This window comes from Bos javanicus, chromosome 27 (genome assembly GCF_032452875.1).
Source record: "Bos javanicus breed banteng chromosome 27, ARS-OSU_banteng_1.0, whole genome shotgun sequence".
Lineage (NCBI taxonomy): Eukaryota > Metazoa > Chordata > Mammalia > Artiodactyla > Bovidae > Bos > Bos javanicus.
Genome location: NC_083894.1, coordinates 14,864,298 through 14,881,539, shown reverse-complemented (window position 1 = coordinate 14,881,539; position 17,242 = coordinate 14,864,298). Strand labels below are relative to the sequence as shown.

At 48.5% G+C, this 17,242-nt stretch overlaps 1 protein-coding gene across 4 annotated transcripts in view; it reads left to right on the top strand.

Annotated features, from left to right (window-relative positions):
- Positions 1 to 13,806, top strand: part of IRF2 (interferon regulatory factor 2) — an 83,639-nt gene extending 69,833 nt beyond the window's left edge. For 3 of the 4 annotated variants that reach the window (XM_061404153.1, XM_061404156.1, XM_061404155.1), the window contains exons 7-9: positions 2,495 to 2,659; positions 11,037 to 11,083; positions 12,389 to 13,806. In XM_061404153.1, the coding sequence (XP_061260137.1) occupies positions 2,495 to 2,659; positions 11,037 to 11,083; positions 12,389 to 12,697 (521 nt within the window). In that variant the 3' untranslated portion in view covers positions 12,698 to 13,806. The other variant, XM_061404157.1, reaches the window with a different exon arrangement.
- Positions 13,807 to 17,242: the final 3,436 nt, after the last annotated feature.

Here is a 17,242-nt window from a genome sequence, read left to right as displayed (position 1 = left end):
CCCCAGTTAGGGAAAGGAAAGACCCCATCTCACTTTCCTGCCGTCTTATTTTCCTTGGGAGAAGAGGCAGAAGAAACTTGAGAGAGGTCAGTGTCAGTGCTCAGTGTGTGTCTGGTGAACAGCATAATGGATGCTCTCAGGCCCGAGTAGGATCATCCAAAGGATAAAATAAGAGTTTGGGAGTCTGTCTGCCATATTTAGCCTGCCCTCCTCTTCTTTAATTTTATGCGACCCCCTCCAGGAAGACCTTGGTGGCATCCAGTTTCCATTCCATTCCTTCTGCCATGACTTTGAGGAGTCTGTTATCACATCCGCAAATCTCCTTTCCCAGCTTCTTCTGCACCTTTCTTTTCTTCGCTAGAAAATCCATGGATTCTCACTCTTTTCTAAAACCTCCCCTGTATAGAAATCGGGTTATGTTCTCCCTACCTTGTGCTGGTCATTTCATCACCCCACATTGCCCAGGCAGTTCAAACAGAAACCCATGTATAAACAGAAATCAAAATACTTGGAGCAGTGAATGCAGGAACTGGCCCATGATGCTAATAACTTCTCCAGGAGACTGGAATGTGGCTGCCTTCCCGCCTAACCTGAACCTTTTCCAGGTGGCCAGGGACTCAGAGCACTGCCCATAATCCGAGCCGAGTGACTTTGGAGGAACCACTGTACTTCTCTGTGCCCAAGTGTCTTCATTTATAATGGGATAGCGATGCTTTCCCTGACATTCTCATGTGATAAAATGTTAAAGTAACTTACACACAAGCGTAAGTTAATTATGGGTACAGAGTGCTTTGAGAGAGGCCCTTGGGAAAACGTCGGTCCTGTTTGCTTATGGGTGCCAGTTTTCAGGGATATCCCATCCAATCAGTTGCCAACAGAAGTATATGGTCTGCTCTGTTTGAAAGTGGGACAGGGCATTAGGGGCATTCAGATTAAAACCACAGTGAGGTATCACCAACATGTATCAGAATGAGTAAAGTCAAAAAAGTAATGATGACACCAAAATCTGGCGAAAATGTGCATCAGTGAGCTCATCCGTTCATTGCTGGTGGGAACGTAAAATGGTATGGCCGTTCTGTACGCTACTTCGGCAGTTTTTTGTAAAACTAAACATCTAATTACCACGTGATCCAGCAATTGCACTCTTGCGCCTTTGTCCCAGAGATGGATACTTATGTTCAGATAAAAACTGTGCGTGAATGGCCATAGCAGCCTTATTTATAATAGCCAAAGAATGGAACATACTACAGGTCCTTCAGTGGGTGAATAAAAGCAGACCGTGGTACATCCGCATCACGGAATATTACTCAGCAGTGTGAAGTAACCAACTACTGATAAACACAACAACTTGGATGAATCTCCAGGGAATTACGCTGAGTGAAAACAACCCGTCTCAAAAGGTTACCGTGTGAGTTCATCCGTGAGGCATGCTTGAAATGACAAAAATTATAGAAATGGGAAACACATGAGCGAATGTCAGGGGTTAGAGACAAGGGGAGGAGGCTGAAGGACAGTGGATAACGGTTATAGAAGATGCTTGTAATGATTAGACTGTTAGGTGTTTCGACTGTGGTGGTGGCTATGTGAAACCACGTGTGTAATGAAATTGCCAGAACTAAGTATACACACAAACACACACGCAGGAGTACAAGTGAAACAAGGAAATCTGAACAAGACGCATAGATTATCAGTGTCAATGTCCTGATACTGTACGAGGGTTTAATAAGGTGTTACCATTGGAGGACACATGGCAAAGGGTGTGCGGGATCTCTGTATTATCTCTTACAACTGCATGTGAATCTCCAGTGATCGCAAACTGAAAAGCTTGATTTAAAAAAAGATTGAGGCAGGATTCAGAGCCAAGGTGGTCAGAATTCATCTTGTTAAGTGTTTTGAGGAGCTGATGCTGCGAAGCTGTGTTAGAACTGGGAAGGCAGTCTTTTCGATCGTTCTGATATGACATCTTTTGCCTGCAGAGGAGGAAGAGGGTGGAGAGTATGAACAGAGCGTCCCACAGCTAGACATGACACAATAGGGTGGATTTTGGTGGTCCTTCCTCTTTGTTAAAGTTTGATGAGCTCTCTGGACCCCAGGACCCAGAAACTAGCACAGCAGCTTCTTTTAGAGGAGGAGCAGAGAAGAGAAATGGGTCATGTTCGCAGCACTGCTTCCCTCTTGTGCCCTGGGGGTAGGTCTGGATGCGGCCCCTGCTCCTGCAGCCTTGGCCCTGGGCGGGTTGAGTTTGGGATGCTACCACACGTGAGCACCATTGGCAGGGCTATTTCAGCCCTGGGAAGCCAGGTTATTGGCAAGCTGCTTCTCCAGGGACATTAACCCAAAGTGAAGGCTTGTTCTTATTTCATGGCAGATGACATTTGATAACTGGGACTCCGGCTCCTGGGCTCTCTCGGGGGAGGTTTTCTTTCTTGAGAGTGCATGCCAGGATGGTATAGACTGGTGATGGTGGCACATGATGGCCGTCTTTTCTTTAAAGTGGTAGGACAGTCACATCTGGACGGCACCTATGAGGATCAAGAGATTGTCGCTAACCCACCGGACATCTGCCAAGTTGTGGAGGTGACCACCGAGAGCGATGAACAGCCGGTCAGCATGAGTGAGCTCTACCCCCTGCAGATCTCCCCCGTGTCTTCCTACGCAGGTAAGGGGCTGGGTGGGTCAGAATCTCTGCCACTGAACGAGGAACAAGGCAAGGAGATCCTTTAGTCTAAGGTCACCCATTTCACCAACACAGCAGACAACCTCTCCTCCTTCCTAAGGATTACTCTGGCTGGAATTATTCTGTCTTTAATGTTCTCAAGCACCATCTCCTTAGACACTTTTGTTCTCAGTTCCAAGTCTTGGTCACATTTCACTTGATCACCCGTAACATATTCACGCATGACTAATGAATAAGATTTCTTTGGGGGGAGAAGTATGTTCGATTTTACAGATGTTATAGAAAGATGTTGCAGAAAAACCTGAACGAAAGTTTTGGCCAGTGTAACAGTTCATCTGTGTCTGTTTTATTTGCACACATTATCAGAAATTTGGAAGGGTGTTTTTCATGGAATCTGAGTTTGTCCCACCTGGGTAGGACCTTAGGGATCACCTCTTCCAGTTCCTTCATCGGAAGTGAAGGGATTGCTCCAGGCCCATAAGTGTTTGGGTCAGAATTTGAACTGAACCTGCAGACCCCACGTTCCACCAAGTTTCCTTGTCATCTCCACATAGGTTCCGCTTCTTTTTCAATTTAGCACAGCTTCTCATTGAGCATTTTGAACTCTCCAGGGAATGTCCCCAGACTGGCAGAAATTGGCCCCGATGTCAGAGCGTTAGGACCAGATTCAGCGGGCTCTCCCATCCTTAGAGGATAAAGTGGTGGTTCCCTTCCTCCACCAACATTACGTCTTACCCTCCTTCTGACGATCTCCACTTGACTTTTTGGGACTCAGTTATAATTATGAAATGTAAGGTCTAAGTCAGGGTTATTACAGGTAAAAAGTGGATGTCCTCTGATGGGTAACCCCAGTCGCTCAGGTCAGGAGTTCTTCCCAGTGCTCTTTATGTGCTGCCAAGTAGCGTGTCCTTCAGTCTGGGCACCACCCCAGTGACTGGCACAGAGTCGGCTTCAGAATTAGGTGGATTCATGTGACACATCGTTTGTACATTAGCAGCCCCTAAATTAACCTTCTGTTTCCTGAACCCCAACTTGCTTCCATGTCAACTTAATTTTTTTTCGATTGTGGTAAAATATCTGTAGTATAACATTTACCACTTTAGCCTTTTCGTTACTATTTTTTGGGGGCCATGATGTGTGCCATGTGGGATCTTGGTTCCTCGAGCAGGGATGAACCCATGCCCTCTGCTGTGGAAGCGAGAAGTCTTAACCGCTGGGCTGCCAGGGAGGTCCCCCCGCTTCAGCTATTTCAGCGGCATTCAGTGCCTTAACCGTGTTGTGCAAGGAGCACCCCGTCCATCTCTAGAGCTCTTTCACTTTGCAAAACTGAAACTTCGTGCCGGATATACAGTAACTCCCCATCCGCCTCCCCCCAGCCCCTTGGCAGTCCCCCTTGTACTTTCTGTCTCTCTGCATTTGGCTACTCTATGTACCTCATATAAGTGCAGTTATACAGTATTGGTTCATTTGTGACTGGCTTATTTCACTTCGCAGAATGTCCTCAAGGTCCTGACTTTCTTTTGTGCTGCAAACATAAAAGGAAAGTGAGAAGCAACCTTGGCTACAAGAGGCCTATAATCTGCCAAACAGGCTAAGCTTGTCATCAGTTATTTATTCATGAAACATCTTTTGAACTCCTGTGTGTACCATTCCCTGTAATAGGAACTATGACGATACTGTTTGCTGCGTGTGTGTTGTGCCCTGGAAACTATGCTAAGTGCTGGATATTGACTGGCTTATTTAATTGTCAGGAGAATAGCCCTGGGTACTGTCATTATTATGTCTTTAAAAATGAAGTATCTAAGGCTGCTGGGGTGAAGCGGTGTGTCCAGAGATGGACAATCTATAGCACAGTGGGACCCACGCGTGGCTGATGCTGTTCTTGGCCCTTGCACTGTGATGCTGCCCTGCAGGAACTCGTGGGGCTCTGCCATTCAGAGCAGTCCACATGCTAGGATCTCAAGGGCCAAGCAAAGGAGGCAGAGCCAAATGCTTATGCCCTGATTCTACAGTGGAGATAACTGAAACCTGAAACACTCAGCCACTTTGCTTTTGTTTCCCTGACCATGGCTGCAAATGTGTGGCTGCTCTGTGTCATGCATTGCAGGCATTATTACATCGTTTTTTTTTGTTTGTTTTGTTTTTAAAGGGGTTAGTGCTTTAGAATCAACTCTTCTATTTATCTGTTGAGTGAGAGTTTTCTGAAGTGTTCTTGGGGATTCTGGAAGGGCCTCTTCTTGCTGTTCTGCCAGCAGTAGCATTTTGCCTTTGCAGAAGAATCCCAAGAACAGCTGATTCATGCAGAGAGAAATGAAAATGTCATTACCCTTTTCAGGACATTTGCAAGATGTGAAAAGAAGGATTTTAGTGCCAGGCTGGCAGGCAGCAGGGGTTTGCTCGGAGCCTGGTGTTTCAGCCTGGCCTTTATTTTTTTCCATTGTTTTCATTGTCTGAATTTTCCAGAACCCTTTGCGGGGAGGCTTATTGGATAGAGCCAAGATAAGTCATCACTACCACTTTTCTAGAACCCAGGACACAGCAGAAACTTATCTGTTACTGACCATGGGTAGCTAAAATCTTTCAGTCAGGAATTCCATAGCTTGCTGCTAGGAAAGACAGCTTCTTGGTTGTATTCCTTTTTAAACTTGATGGTCTCCACAAAAAAAATAGGCTGTTTGCCTGTTTTTCATGACAGGGTCCCTTTGTTTGAACTATTCAAGTGAATTTCAGCCTCCTCTAACCACTTTCATTCATTTAGGAAACTGGTATTTGGAGGCAGTTGTTTGCTATTTTTTTCCTCCCTACTGATCATTGAAATAGAATCCCAGTAGTATTACAAAAACCACATTCATTGTTGCAACTCGGTCTTCTCCGTGGTCTAAATATGATGTTGAGCAAGAAAAGGGACAGTTTCTTTGAGTGGAGGTACTTGCCCTGTGGGCTTCCCTGGTGGCTCAGTGGTAAGTAATCTGCCTGTAGTTCAGGAGACATGGGTTCAACCGGTGGATTGGGAAGAGCCCCTGGAGGAGGAAATGGCAACCCATGTCAGTATTCTTGCCTGGGAAATCCCATGGACAGAGGAACCCTGATGGACTGCAGTCCATGGAGTCACTAAAGAGTCGAACATGACTTAACTACTGAGCACACACACTTGCATTATGTTATTAGAAGACAACATGAAATTCTAGTTGGATTCATGACACTTTATTCTGGGAAGGGATGTCCCAAAGCCCAACCCTGGGAAACTCTAGAGAAGAGTCCTTTTTATTTTTAAAGATTCCGGTGTGTGAACAGGGATTATTTATTATGTTGTTGGTGGCTTAATAAGAGAAATCACAGTAGTACTGGGGGGAAGGCTGGATGAGAGGATGGAGAAGAAGGCAGAAGACAAAAGACTGATTTGTAATAACTGAGAGAAGGGAGACCAGCCACTAGCAGAAAAGACTTTGGGTCCTTCAGGAAACCGGAGCAGGCTTGTGTTTTGTTGGGTGCAGCAAAAATAAGAGTGCTTTAAGAGGACTCTGGTTTGAAAGACTTCCCTGGTGGTCCAGTGGTTAAGAATCTGCCTTCTAATGCATGGGATGCAGGTTTGATCCCTGGTCGGGGAACTCAGATTCCACATGCTGTGGAGCAGCTAAGCCTGTGTGCTGCAACTGGAGAGAAGCCTGCATCCCATAACAAAGGATCCCACACGCCACAGCTAAGACCTGATGCAGCCAAATACAGAAATATATATATATATATATAATTTTAAAGAGGGCTCTGATTTGAACCTTTTCATTGAGACTTGTAGTAAAAGTCATGGAGGAAGTGATTGAGGGAAAAGAATCCTTGTCAATCTTATTAATAAAACTTGTTGAACAAGTCTTCCAGAAAATGTACCAAGATGTCATTGTGCAAAAGGGCTGTGACGGAAGACGTGTTGTCTCCTTCCAAATCATGTTCCTAAGATGGTCTGACAATAAAAACTGGGCTAAGGGGACTCCCCTGGCAGTCCAGTGGTTAAGACTCCGTGCTTCCACTGCAGGGGGCATGGGTTAGATCCCTGGTCAGGGAACTAAGATCCTGCGTGTCAGGCCACACAGCCAAAAAAAACAGAGCTAAAAAAAAAAAAGAAAGAAAGAAACTGGGCTACGTGGAGAGTGAGCCTAAGACTAGCGTCATTGTAAAACTGCAGGTCCTAGAAGGAGCACCCAAACCCACTTCGGGTGCTTCTGGGAAAACAGAGACCAGAAAGATCAATCAAACTGCTTAGGTACCTGCTATTACTCTGTAAACACTACAACTTACTCAGACTGTGCTTAAGAGGCAACTCCCCATTTTTTTTTAATTCCATTTTACTCAAAGCAAATCAGAACCCAAACTGAAACTAATGAAAAGGAAAAATAAAACAACTCATATTGATGTGTCAGTAACAACATTGATCTGGAAGCAGCAGCTGCTGTGAACTTGTTAGTTCTGTGAAAATACCGGTGGTGAAGTAAAACCCCAGAAAACAGGAAAATAGGTATGCGTGGCCCCCAACAAAGCACTTTGAGCCAGTGACCCAGGAGTCGCTGTAAGTACCGCTGTTCTTCTGGAGAGAAGGGTTTGATATCCTCAGGCTGGGGCTTCAAGCATCCTTTGCTCCTAAGCTGAAGGCACTCGAGGCCGTTCTTTTAAATACTAAAAACTAGAAAAATCAGGAACTTCCTGATGGGCCAGTGGTTAAGACTGCACGCTTCCAATGCAAGGGGCAGGGGTTCAATCCTTCGTCCGGGAACTAGGATCCCACATGCCGTGCGGAGCATCCAAGAAAATACTTTAAAAAAATAAATAGAAATCTCAGTTTGCTAATATGGAGATTCTTCAAAACTGCTTCAGAGGGAATTGACCTTCCTTTAGAAATGATGTTCTTCCACAGACACTTGTGTCAGCTGAAAACAGAAGTTCGGAGCATGTGTATCTCCTCTTGTCTCCAGCAGTTTCCCTGAAGTTGTACTTAAAGGTGGATAGCATTCTGATCCCGTTTATGGTCATGCCAGGTCCCAGCACAGAGTCTTCCCAGAGACTGCATCCCAAGCCCCTCCCACGTTGGTGACTCAATTCCCTGCTGGTTTTTGCCCATTTCCAACAAGCCTGGTGGCATCCTGTGTTTATTTGAAGGGGAGAGGAACAGAAGACGAAGTATTTCTGGAGGGTGATTAGGAGGAATTGGAGGGGCTGGACCTACAGGAAAGGAAGAGAAACCTCGACTTTGGAGCCCTACGAAGCTAATGCTCAAAACGGAATGGGGATCTTGAAGTTTCGTGGGAGGTCGGAGCTGCAGGAGAGCCTCAGTGCCCGGATCCCGGGCATCAGAAGGCTGGTCTGTCTTCCCTCCCTGCGCTGACTCAGACCATCACACTTGAGCTGGTTTCTCAACATCTCTGTTCTGCTTTCTTCTTGGGAGTGGCAGCCACTGATTTCTGTCTCCTCTTAGGAGTCCTGGGCTAGCTGGAAGATTAAGCCAGGAGGGGTGCTTTCCCTTGCCGTTGTTTTTACAATAATGTGTTTTGGTGGGGAAGGGTCTCTTGTGCCTGGCGTTGCTGGTTTGCCCCAATAAAGAGGGTCAGGGCTTCCCGGGCGTCTGCTACCTCTGCTGGACGGACCGGTTTTCTGGCTGCAGGTGGTCAGCCGTCTGCAGTGGCTCAGGCCTGGGTGAAGTCACTGAAGTACAGTGACCGAGAACGGTGCTGAGAGGCCCCAGGATGGGCCCCGTGTCATCACTTTCAGCTTCCTTGTTTGAAGAATGATTCTGTGCCTCAGTTTGTCCATTTGTTCCCTAGCCTTTAGTTCGTGGAGGGGGCTGGTCTAGGACTGGTGCTCTGTGTGGTCGGAAGGGCTCTGTCTGGGCTGGGGGGCTACCTGGTCATAGCCATGCCACCAGCAAGGTTGGAGGCTGGAGGCCAGGGCCTCTGTAGGTTTGAAGTGGAAAGGGTAGAAGCCACGAGAACACACAACATCTTCTGCCCAATGAAGGTGGGGTGGGGTGACAGGACCTGCTTCCTGACTTAGGGTCCTTGAGAGACTGAATAAGACCTGCAGGCAAAGTGCTGGCCCACGGCTCACTAACCCTGTACTGCTGCTGCTGCTGCTGCTGCCAAGTCACTTCAGTCGTGTCCGACTCTGTGCGACCCCTTAGATGGCAGCCCACCAGGCTCCCCTGTCCCTGGGATTCTCCAGGCAAGAACACTGGAGTGGGTTGCCATTTCCTTCTCCAATGCATGAAAGTGAAAAGTGAAAGTGAAGTCGCTCAGTCATGCCCGACTCTTCGCGACCCCATGGACTGCAGCCTACCAGGCTCCTCCGTCCATGGGATTTTCCAGGCAAGAGTACTGGAGTGGGTTGCCATCGCCTTCTCTGACTAACCCCATAAACATTCACTAATATGGCTTCCCTTCAGGCCTTGTCTGTAAAGTGAGTGACCCCGAGGGTGACCTCTAAGTGTCCCTGTATTTTGGAAGTTCTCCCTTCTATGCGTTCATTTCTCGATGTTGTGAACCCTGAAAAACTGCACGCCATCAATTTAGTATTTGAAACACTTAAAATTTTTTTTACTTAAAAATCAAAAGTAGTTTGCTTAAAAATTTTTTTTTAATTATTTTTAGTTGAAATTTTGGGGATTCCCTGGTAACTCAGTGGTGAAGAATATATTAATACCTGCCGATGCAGGAAACTCAGGTTTGATCCCTGGTCCAGGTAGATCCCACATGCCTCAGAGCGACTAAGCCTGTGCACCACAGCTACTTGAGCCTGTGCTGTAGAGCCCAGGAATTGCAACTACAGAAGTCTGTACATCTGGAGCGAGTGCTCTGCAACGAGAGAAGCCACTGCAATGAGAAGCCCACGCACCGCAACTGTGGAGTAGCCCCTGCTCCCTGCAACTAGAGAAAAGTCTGCACAGCAATGAAGACCCAGCCCAGCCAAAAATAAATAAATAATTTTTTTTTTTTAAAGAACACTGGTAAATTACTTGAAAAAAAAACATCTTGTATTCTGTGCACAGGTGATGTCACCTCTGGTTGTTGCCTGATCCTGTTCCCCTAGTATGTGGTACAGATCCAGTGTTGAAGGAGGCTAGTGAGCTCAGGACAAAGGCGCTCCAGCATTTACTGGATGTGGGCTGTGTGCCGGGCCCCGGGCTGAGCACAGCATCCTCTTTGGAAGGTGCTTCTATTTCCAACTGTGCCTCCGTGAAGTCAAGTCACTTGCTCTGTCTCTCACAGCCGGAAGGCTGAATCAGGGTGGTGACTGAGTTTGTCGTCTGTTGCCGCCTACAACTACAAACTTAGTGCCTGAACACAACACACTTTATCATCCCACAGTTGCTGAGGGTCAGGAGAGCAGGCATGACTTGGCTCGGGTCTTCGGCTCCAGGCATTCTCTGCAGAGACCCGCTGTCCAGTTCTGGGCCGGGGCGGCTGTCGCATCTGAGGATGGGATCTGGGAGGGTCTGCTTCCAGGCTCACACAGCGCGGGGTGGAATGTAGTTCCTGGCAGGTTGTCAGCCTGAGGGCCTCAGCTTCTTGCTGGCTGTTGGCTGGAACCAGCCCCTCGGTTGTCTGTCCGGGTGCCTCCCTGCCGTGGCGGCCTGCCCCCTCAAGGCCAGCCGGGGAGGTTGTCGCCTCATTAGATGGGGTTTCAGGCTTATGTAATGTGATCGCATACAGCCTGTCGCCTCCGCCTTGTTCCGTTGGTTTCAGAGCAAGTCACAGCCCCGCCTGCCCTCCGGAGGAGGGAACCCCACGAGGAGGTAAACACGGCAGCTGAGGCTCACGGAACCCCCCTAGAATCTGTGCATCCACAGCAAGCCAGGGGGAAGATAAACCCCTTTATCCTTCCAGGATATCAGCACTGAGAGGCTGGGAGGAGACTGGGCTGGAAAGGAGGGACCTGGGGAGACTGGGCTGGGATTTAAATGAACCAGCTGCTGCGGATGGTGTGGGGCCTGGATGGAGCAGCCGCAAGGAAAGGGCCTGACACGGAGGCGGGAGCTGGCAGAGGACCAGGGGGGCAGACGGGCACCCAGGGGTCCAGCATCCCACCCCGGGAAGCAGAGACCATGAATAAACGTAGCCTGGCCCTGGGAAAATGAGCCACCCCTCCACCTTCAACCTTTTCTCCGAAGGGACAGAACTAGAGAACTCCCAATTCTACCCCAACACTTCCCAGGCACACGCGTTTGACCTGAGCAAAGGAGACGGAGGTTTTGAGTTTAGTGACCCACTTCTTTGGAAGAAAAAGTTTCTGATATATATGTATTTTAAAACACTGCCTGAGCCTCCAAACGGTTTGAGCGGCAGGAATGATAGGCCTGTGTTTTTCTCTCTGTGAACAGAAAGCGAAACTACGGATAGCGTGCCCAGTGACGAAGAGAGCGCGGAGGTAAGCATGGCGGGGCCGCTGGCGCCAGCAGGCGCTGGGACAGAGCCTTCCCAACCAGCACGGTGGTTTCCGCGTGGCTAGTGGAGGTTCTTTTCTTTTGATCATGAGTTTCAGTTGCGGCTTTTTTTTTCTTTTCTTGGTGGTGGTGGTGAAATATACATAACGTAAAAATTGACAGTGCTTTTGTATTTCAACTTACAAAACGAGGCTTTGGGGAACTGAACGGGAGGGCAGAGAGTGAGAGATGTCTCAGTAAGAAAGGAGGCTGTGGCGGCAGGAAAAAGCCAGGAAACGCTGATGTTCGTAGGGCCATAAACATCCTACTTCTTGGGCAGAAATAGAAAGTCCAGGTGGCTCCGGGCAGTGATGAGAGGTCAATGTCAGGAAGCGCTTTAAGCCGGAGCAGCTCTCCAGGTCCCTAGAGTCCCTGCCACCCGCGATCCATGCCCACTGGCCAGGTGTGTATTCAGTCGGATTCTGAGTCCCCCTCCTGTTCTCCTTCCTCTGGCTGGGCTCTGACAATGCCAGCCAATGGCTCTGATGGTGAGCGAAGGCATTCCTGTGAAGCCTGCCTTGTGTCTGTGTTTGAGTCAGTTACAGACAGACAGACTGTCTAGTGGTTGTTTGATATAGCGATTTCCCAGGGTGCGAACTGCTTCCGAGGATAGCCTGGGAACTCTGAAAAGACAGCAGGCGCAGGTGCTCACACATTTGGACCCTGTTTCTTCAAGGTCAGAATTCTAGCTCCTTCCCTGAATGGCGCCCACAGCTTGAAGCCAGCTGTTGGCAGCATGCTGGAGCTCTGAACTGCACTCATTTGAAAGAGATCCAGGGGCATTCCCCGTCTGTTATTGAGCACCTCACTTGCCTTCCTCTGAAAAACTCAGCTGGACTCAGGGATCCGGTGGGGCCATCGTGAAGACCTGGCCGCCCTCTCGCACCAGCCATCCTGGCCCAGAGCTTCCTAACAATCAGGCCAGGCAGCTGGCGTTAGAGGGGAACCAGAAACCAAGCTGCTGCCTCATTTTCCTGCCTTCATAGAATAGTCTCGGCTAGATTTCTGGGAGGTGGGCGACGGGCATTGATGATTAAAAATAAAAGGTTGCGGGGGAGAGAAACTGTGTTTTGGGGGCATGTGTGGCTGGGGATGGATCTCAGTTCAAGGATGTGGAGTCACTCAGCTTCTTGTTTATTCCATGCCTCTTAAATTCAGATACTTAACACGTGGGGAGAAGGGGCCGTGTTTTAAAAAGCCACTGGAGAAAGGGCAGAGGAAATACCTGTCATCATTCTTTTCTTTGCAAGGGTCGGCCACACTGGCGGAAGAGGAGCGTTGAAGGCAAACAGTACCTCAGCAACATGGGGCCGCGGAACACGTACCTACTGCCCAGCATGGCCACCTTTGTCACGTCCAACAAGCCCGACCTCCAGGTCACCATCAAAGAGGAGAGCTGCCCGGTGCCTTACAACAGCTCCTGGCCCCCGTTCCCCGACCTCCCCATCACCGCCCCCATGAGCCCCACGCCCAGCAGCAGCCGCCCAGACCGGGAGACCCGGGCCAGCGTCATCAAGAAGACGTCAGACATCACCCAGGCCCGCGTCAAGAGCTACTAATAAGCCTGCGACTTCCCCTGGTGGTTGTCGGGATTTCTTGGCTTTGTGTTTATCGTTTGTTTGTATTTTACTTTTCTCTCTGACATCTGTTGTAGACGAATCTTAAGGGAAAAAGCCTTGACAAAATAGAACATTGATTGCTGTGTCCAACTCCAGTACTGGAGCTTCTTTTTAACTCAGGACTCCAGCTTCTTGGTAGACGCGTTATCTCTAGAGCCTGCTGGATCTCCCAGGGCTGCTCCCTCAAGTTCAAGGACGTCATAGGACCAACCCATATACGGGCAGTGAGGTGCTGCGTTGCCTGTGGTCAAGGCCAGCATGGTGGAATGGATGCCTCCACACGGAGGAAGAAAATGTGAACTAGCTGGAATTTTTTATTCTTGTGAATATGTACATAGGGCAGTACTAGCGACGTTGCAGTCTGCTTCTGCACCTTATCTTAAAAGCACTTACAGATAGACCTTCTTGTGATCCTGCTCTGTTTCACAGCACATCAGCACCCCCCTTCCCTAGCCTTCTTCCCTCCTCCCCTCCCAGCCCTGACCCTTCCTTCCCCTCCCATCTCTTTCCCTTCATCCCCTCCCCTCCTCTCCCATTCATTTTCTTTCCTCCTCTTCCTCCCCTCAAAGACCGTGTTCCACATCCCTGAGGAGGAGAAGAAGGAAATGAACTTCTCCACCAATGTCCCATTTTAAAAGACTGCTTTAAAAAAAAACAACAACAAAAAAAAGAGAAAATCTTTCTAATCTGCTATGCTTGAATGCCACGCGGTACAAAGGAAAACTATCATGGAAAGATTATGCAAATTCTCAGATTTGAAGACAAAAATACTCTTAATTCTAACCAGAGCAAGCTTTTTTATTTTTTATACAGGGGAATATTTTATTCAAGGTAAAATTCTAAAGAAAATATAATTGTTTTTTATCTTTTCTACAGCAAATTTATAATTTTAAGATTCCTTTTCTTGTTTATCGGCAGTTATTACATCCTTGTGGCACGTTTTTTTTTTTAATTTTGTAAAGGTGAAAAAGCTTTTATGAGCTCATGTAGCAATCAAATTATCCTGTGGATTGATAATAAATGAATATGATATATAGTTAAATTTTTAATGGGCATCACGCCTGGCTTTGTCTGTGTGTACCTTAGAGGACAGTCATGGGACAGGACTGGCAGTGTATCATTTCTTCTGGCGGACTGGAACTTTCCCCCTTTCTTTTCCTTTGTGTTAATCATTCAGTCATGTCCGGCTCTTTGTGACCCCATGGACTGTAACCCACCAGGCTTCTCTGTCCATGAGATTCTCCAGGTAAGAATACTGGAGTGGGTTGCCGTGTGCTTCTCCAGGGGCTCTTCCCAACCCAGGGATCGAACATAGGTATCCTGCACTGCAGGCAGATTCTTAACGGTCTGAGCCACCTAGGAAGCCCTGAGGATACAGATGCCTTCCTTTGCGGGGTGTTTGCCTGCAGCTGGATCCTGTGCTGAGTGCTGTCTTACATGACAGTTTCACCTCTTCACTCATCAAGGTTGTGCACAGGATAGAGATTTATCTCCATTTCACAGGGAAGAAATGGAGACTGGAAAGGAAAATGCCTTTATGCAAAGCCTCACAGGTAGTAAGCGTCCGAGGCTGGTGTGATTATGGATGGAGTCTTTTTCCCCCTTTCCACTGCTCTCTACTGTTAGCAAATTCCATGCACATCTGTGTTTTTCTTGTTCTTAAATATATGATTAAAATTCTGTATTTATGTCACATCCTGAGCTCACGGATAAGACATTTTTGGTAACAGGAGGTATTTGTTGCATTCCTCCTGGCTCGGTCTTCTTTCTAAGACCTGGGGCCTCAGCCCAAGGCCCTGCCCTCAGAACTTAAGGCATATCTTTTCGAGTGAGAAATGTGAATTGCAGAATCCCAGACTCCACCACCGAGTCCGTGACCTCGGGGAAGCCACCCAGCTCACCCCTCAAGCTTCCACCGTGTCCGTAAAATCAACTTATGGAGCCTCAGCCCACCTCCCTGTTACCTCTGAGGCTTGTGTAGGAGATTGCTGGGTTAATGTTTGAAAAGGTTCCTTCAGTGAAAGGACAAAGGGCTAATTTTATACCTCCCTCTGTGTGTGGCTGCAGATAGAATTAGTGGCCATAAAATTATCCAGCCCTGAACAAAAAATGAACTGAAGCATGTTACTGGTTGCTGTGCTGTGGCTGAAATGCCAGGCTGGACGGTTGGCTGCTCCCATGAGGAGCACCCCGGTGGCAGTGGGTTTACCTCCCCTTCACGAAAAGCCTCTGCAATCTCGGCGAGAGGGGAAGCTGCAGGGAGGAGGGGTGCCAGTCTTCCTCGGCCCCGTGCCCTTCACTGAAGACCTCACCTTCTCCCAGGTTCTGGACAAACAGGTCCAGTTCTTTGCAACTTGGATCTAAATCCTTCTACTCAGCCACCCTGCTTTAGAATCAATTAACCAATAGCGGAAGGCGGCTCTCGGTCATGTGACCTGGAGATCAAAGGGGAGATCCTCTTGACCTCTTTCTCTCTTCCAAACACAGAGGGAGCCCCCCAACCCCCCAACTCACTTCCAGGCCTCTCAGCAGCTCTGCAGGGCCCAGAGGCCACTCCGTGTGCTTCTGCCGACACGGTTGTGACCGGACAGGCAGCATCTCTCCAGGTGAGAGAAGACAGAGAACTGGAAATGCACCTGAGGGGCCTAAAGATAACCATCCATGGCCAAGAAGATGCAGGTTCGATGCCTGGGTCGGGACGATTCCCCTGGAGGAGGGCATGGAAACCCACTCCAGTATTCTTGCCTGGAGAACCCCACGGGTAGAGGCACCTGGCAGGCTGTGATCCATTGGTCACAAAGAGTCAGAGACAGCTGAGCACGCACCCAGAGCATAGCCAAGAAGGCAGGAGAACCAGAATGGTGTTTAAATTATTTCTGAGAAAGGGCGTGTTCTGTCATGTTCGTCAGCGTCACTTGCCAGGAGTGTGGGGAAGGAGCCCCGTGCCTGGGGTTGGCCTGAGGAAGAAAAATCAGCGAGACGGGGCATCTCAGGGACGCAGCCTCAGACCTCATTGTCTGTTACAGGAAGTGCTGGGGACAGTGCTGCTTTTGGCTGGTGTCTGTGTGAGCTGATAAGCTTTTGTGATGGGCTTGGGTGTGTGTGTGGATACGTTTTATGGTGGGCTTGGTGTGTGTGTGTGTGCACTGATACAGTTTTATGATGGGCTTGGTGTGTGTGTGTGGATATGCTTTTATGATGGGCTTGGTGTGTGTGTGTGTGTGTTGATAGGCTTTTGTGATGGGCTTGGGGTGTGTGTGTGTCTGTGTGTATCTGTGTGTGTGTGTGTGTAACTGGCAGGTTCAGTGTCTTAGTCTCTGCTCCAGCACCTGGGTCATCCCCTTAATAATGAGGAGCCTGTTCAGCTGTGACCTGTGCATCCAGTGGCAGGAACTTCCGCCCAGTCCGAAGGTTGAAAGAACCCAGCACATCCTGAACCGCAAAGGGCTTCCAGAACACCGTTTGCAAGTTTCTAAATAAATCCATGCTCAGCCATAGCATTTTTCCATGTTTTGATGGAAGTAACTGCCAAAGGAGGTGTTTAGTCTATTTAAATGTATTTATAGAGAAGAAGAAATACACACAGAAAAGAAATACAAATCTACTGGCCATCCAAACCTCAAAATAGTATCTGGTTTCCCCCCCCCGCCATCCTAAATCTAAAGTATATTTGGCTATCAGGTAACTAGTGAGATCAAAATTTTAGGATTGAGGAAGATGAGTGATTGGGTTTCAGGATTCTGAGTTTTCCAACTTGTGCTTTTGGGAGTATTTTGCATGTGAATGAAAACGACGGTTAAGCCCCAAATGGCCTCCTGCCCTAATGGAACATTAGACATTCCTTTTGCTCGAGGCTATTCTTTGAACGTTGAATTCATTAGGTTTTAAAAGCTCCCTGTTATTCTAGCTGTGGACAAACAGACCCAGATAAAAGGTGAACATAAGAACCCCGGCAATTCTGCCAAATTTCTACTGAGGAAAGAGAAAGCGCACTAGGAGGCTTGCAAGCAGGTAGCCCAGAGGGGTCCTGGCACACGGTGTCAGGTACCCAGTGTCTCAGTAGCAGCCTTGGTTTGCAAAGAGAATGGAGGCAGAAACTGGTTTTTACTCCATGGTGTTCGGCTACCTCTTGAAACACCACCCCCCTGGCGCACCCTGGGCCAGGATGGTCGGAGCTGGTGGACTAGAGCCTGACCCACCGAGGGGCCTGGGAACCAGTTCTCCACCTGTACTTAGGCTGCTGCAGACCCCTCCCCGAGGGAATCCCACTCTGTGGGACTGGAAGCTTCTCCAGGTTGTGTTTCAGTCATGTTGGCCTTCCAGATGTGGAAACTATGCAGTCACCCCCCCCACCCAGAAGCTTCTCCTGCTCCCCTGGGATCCACACACCAGTGTCAAAGAACAGGGCCGGGCGCCTGGGCTCCAGCCCTCGGGAGGGTGGCTGGCTACAGACCCAGGGAGGAGCACCCCGGCTGGGCAAAGCTT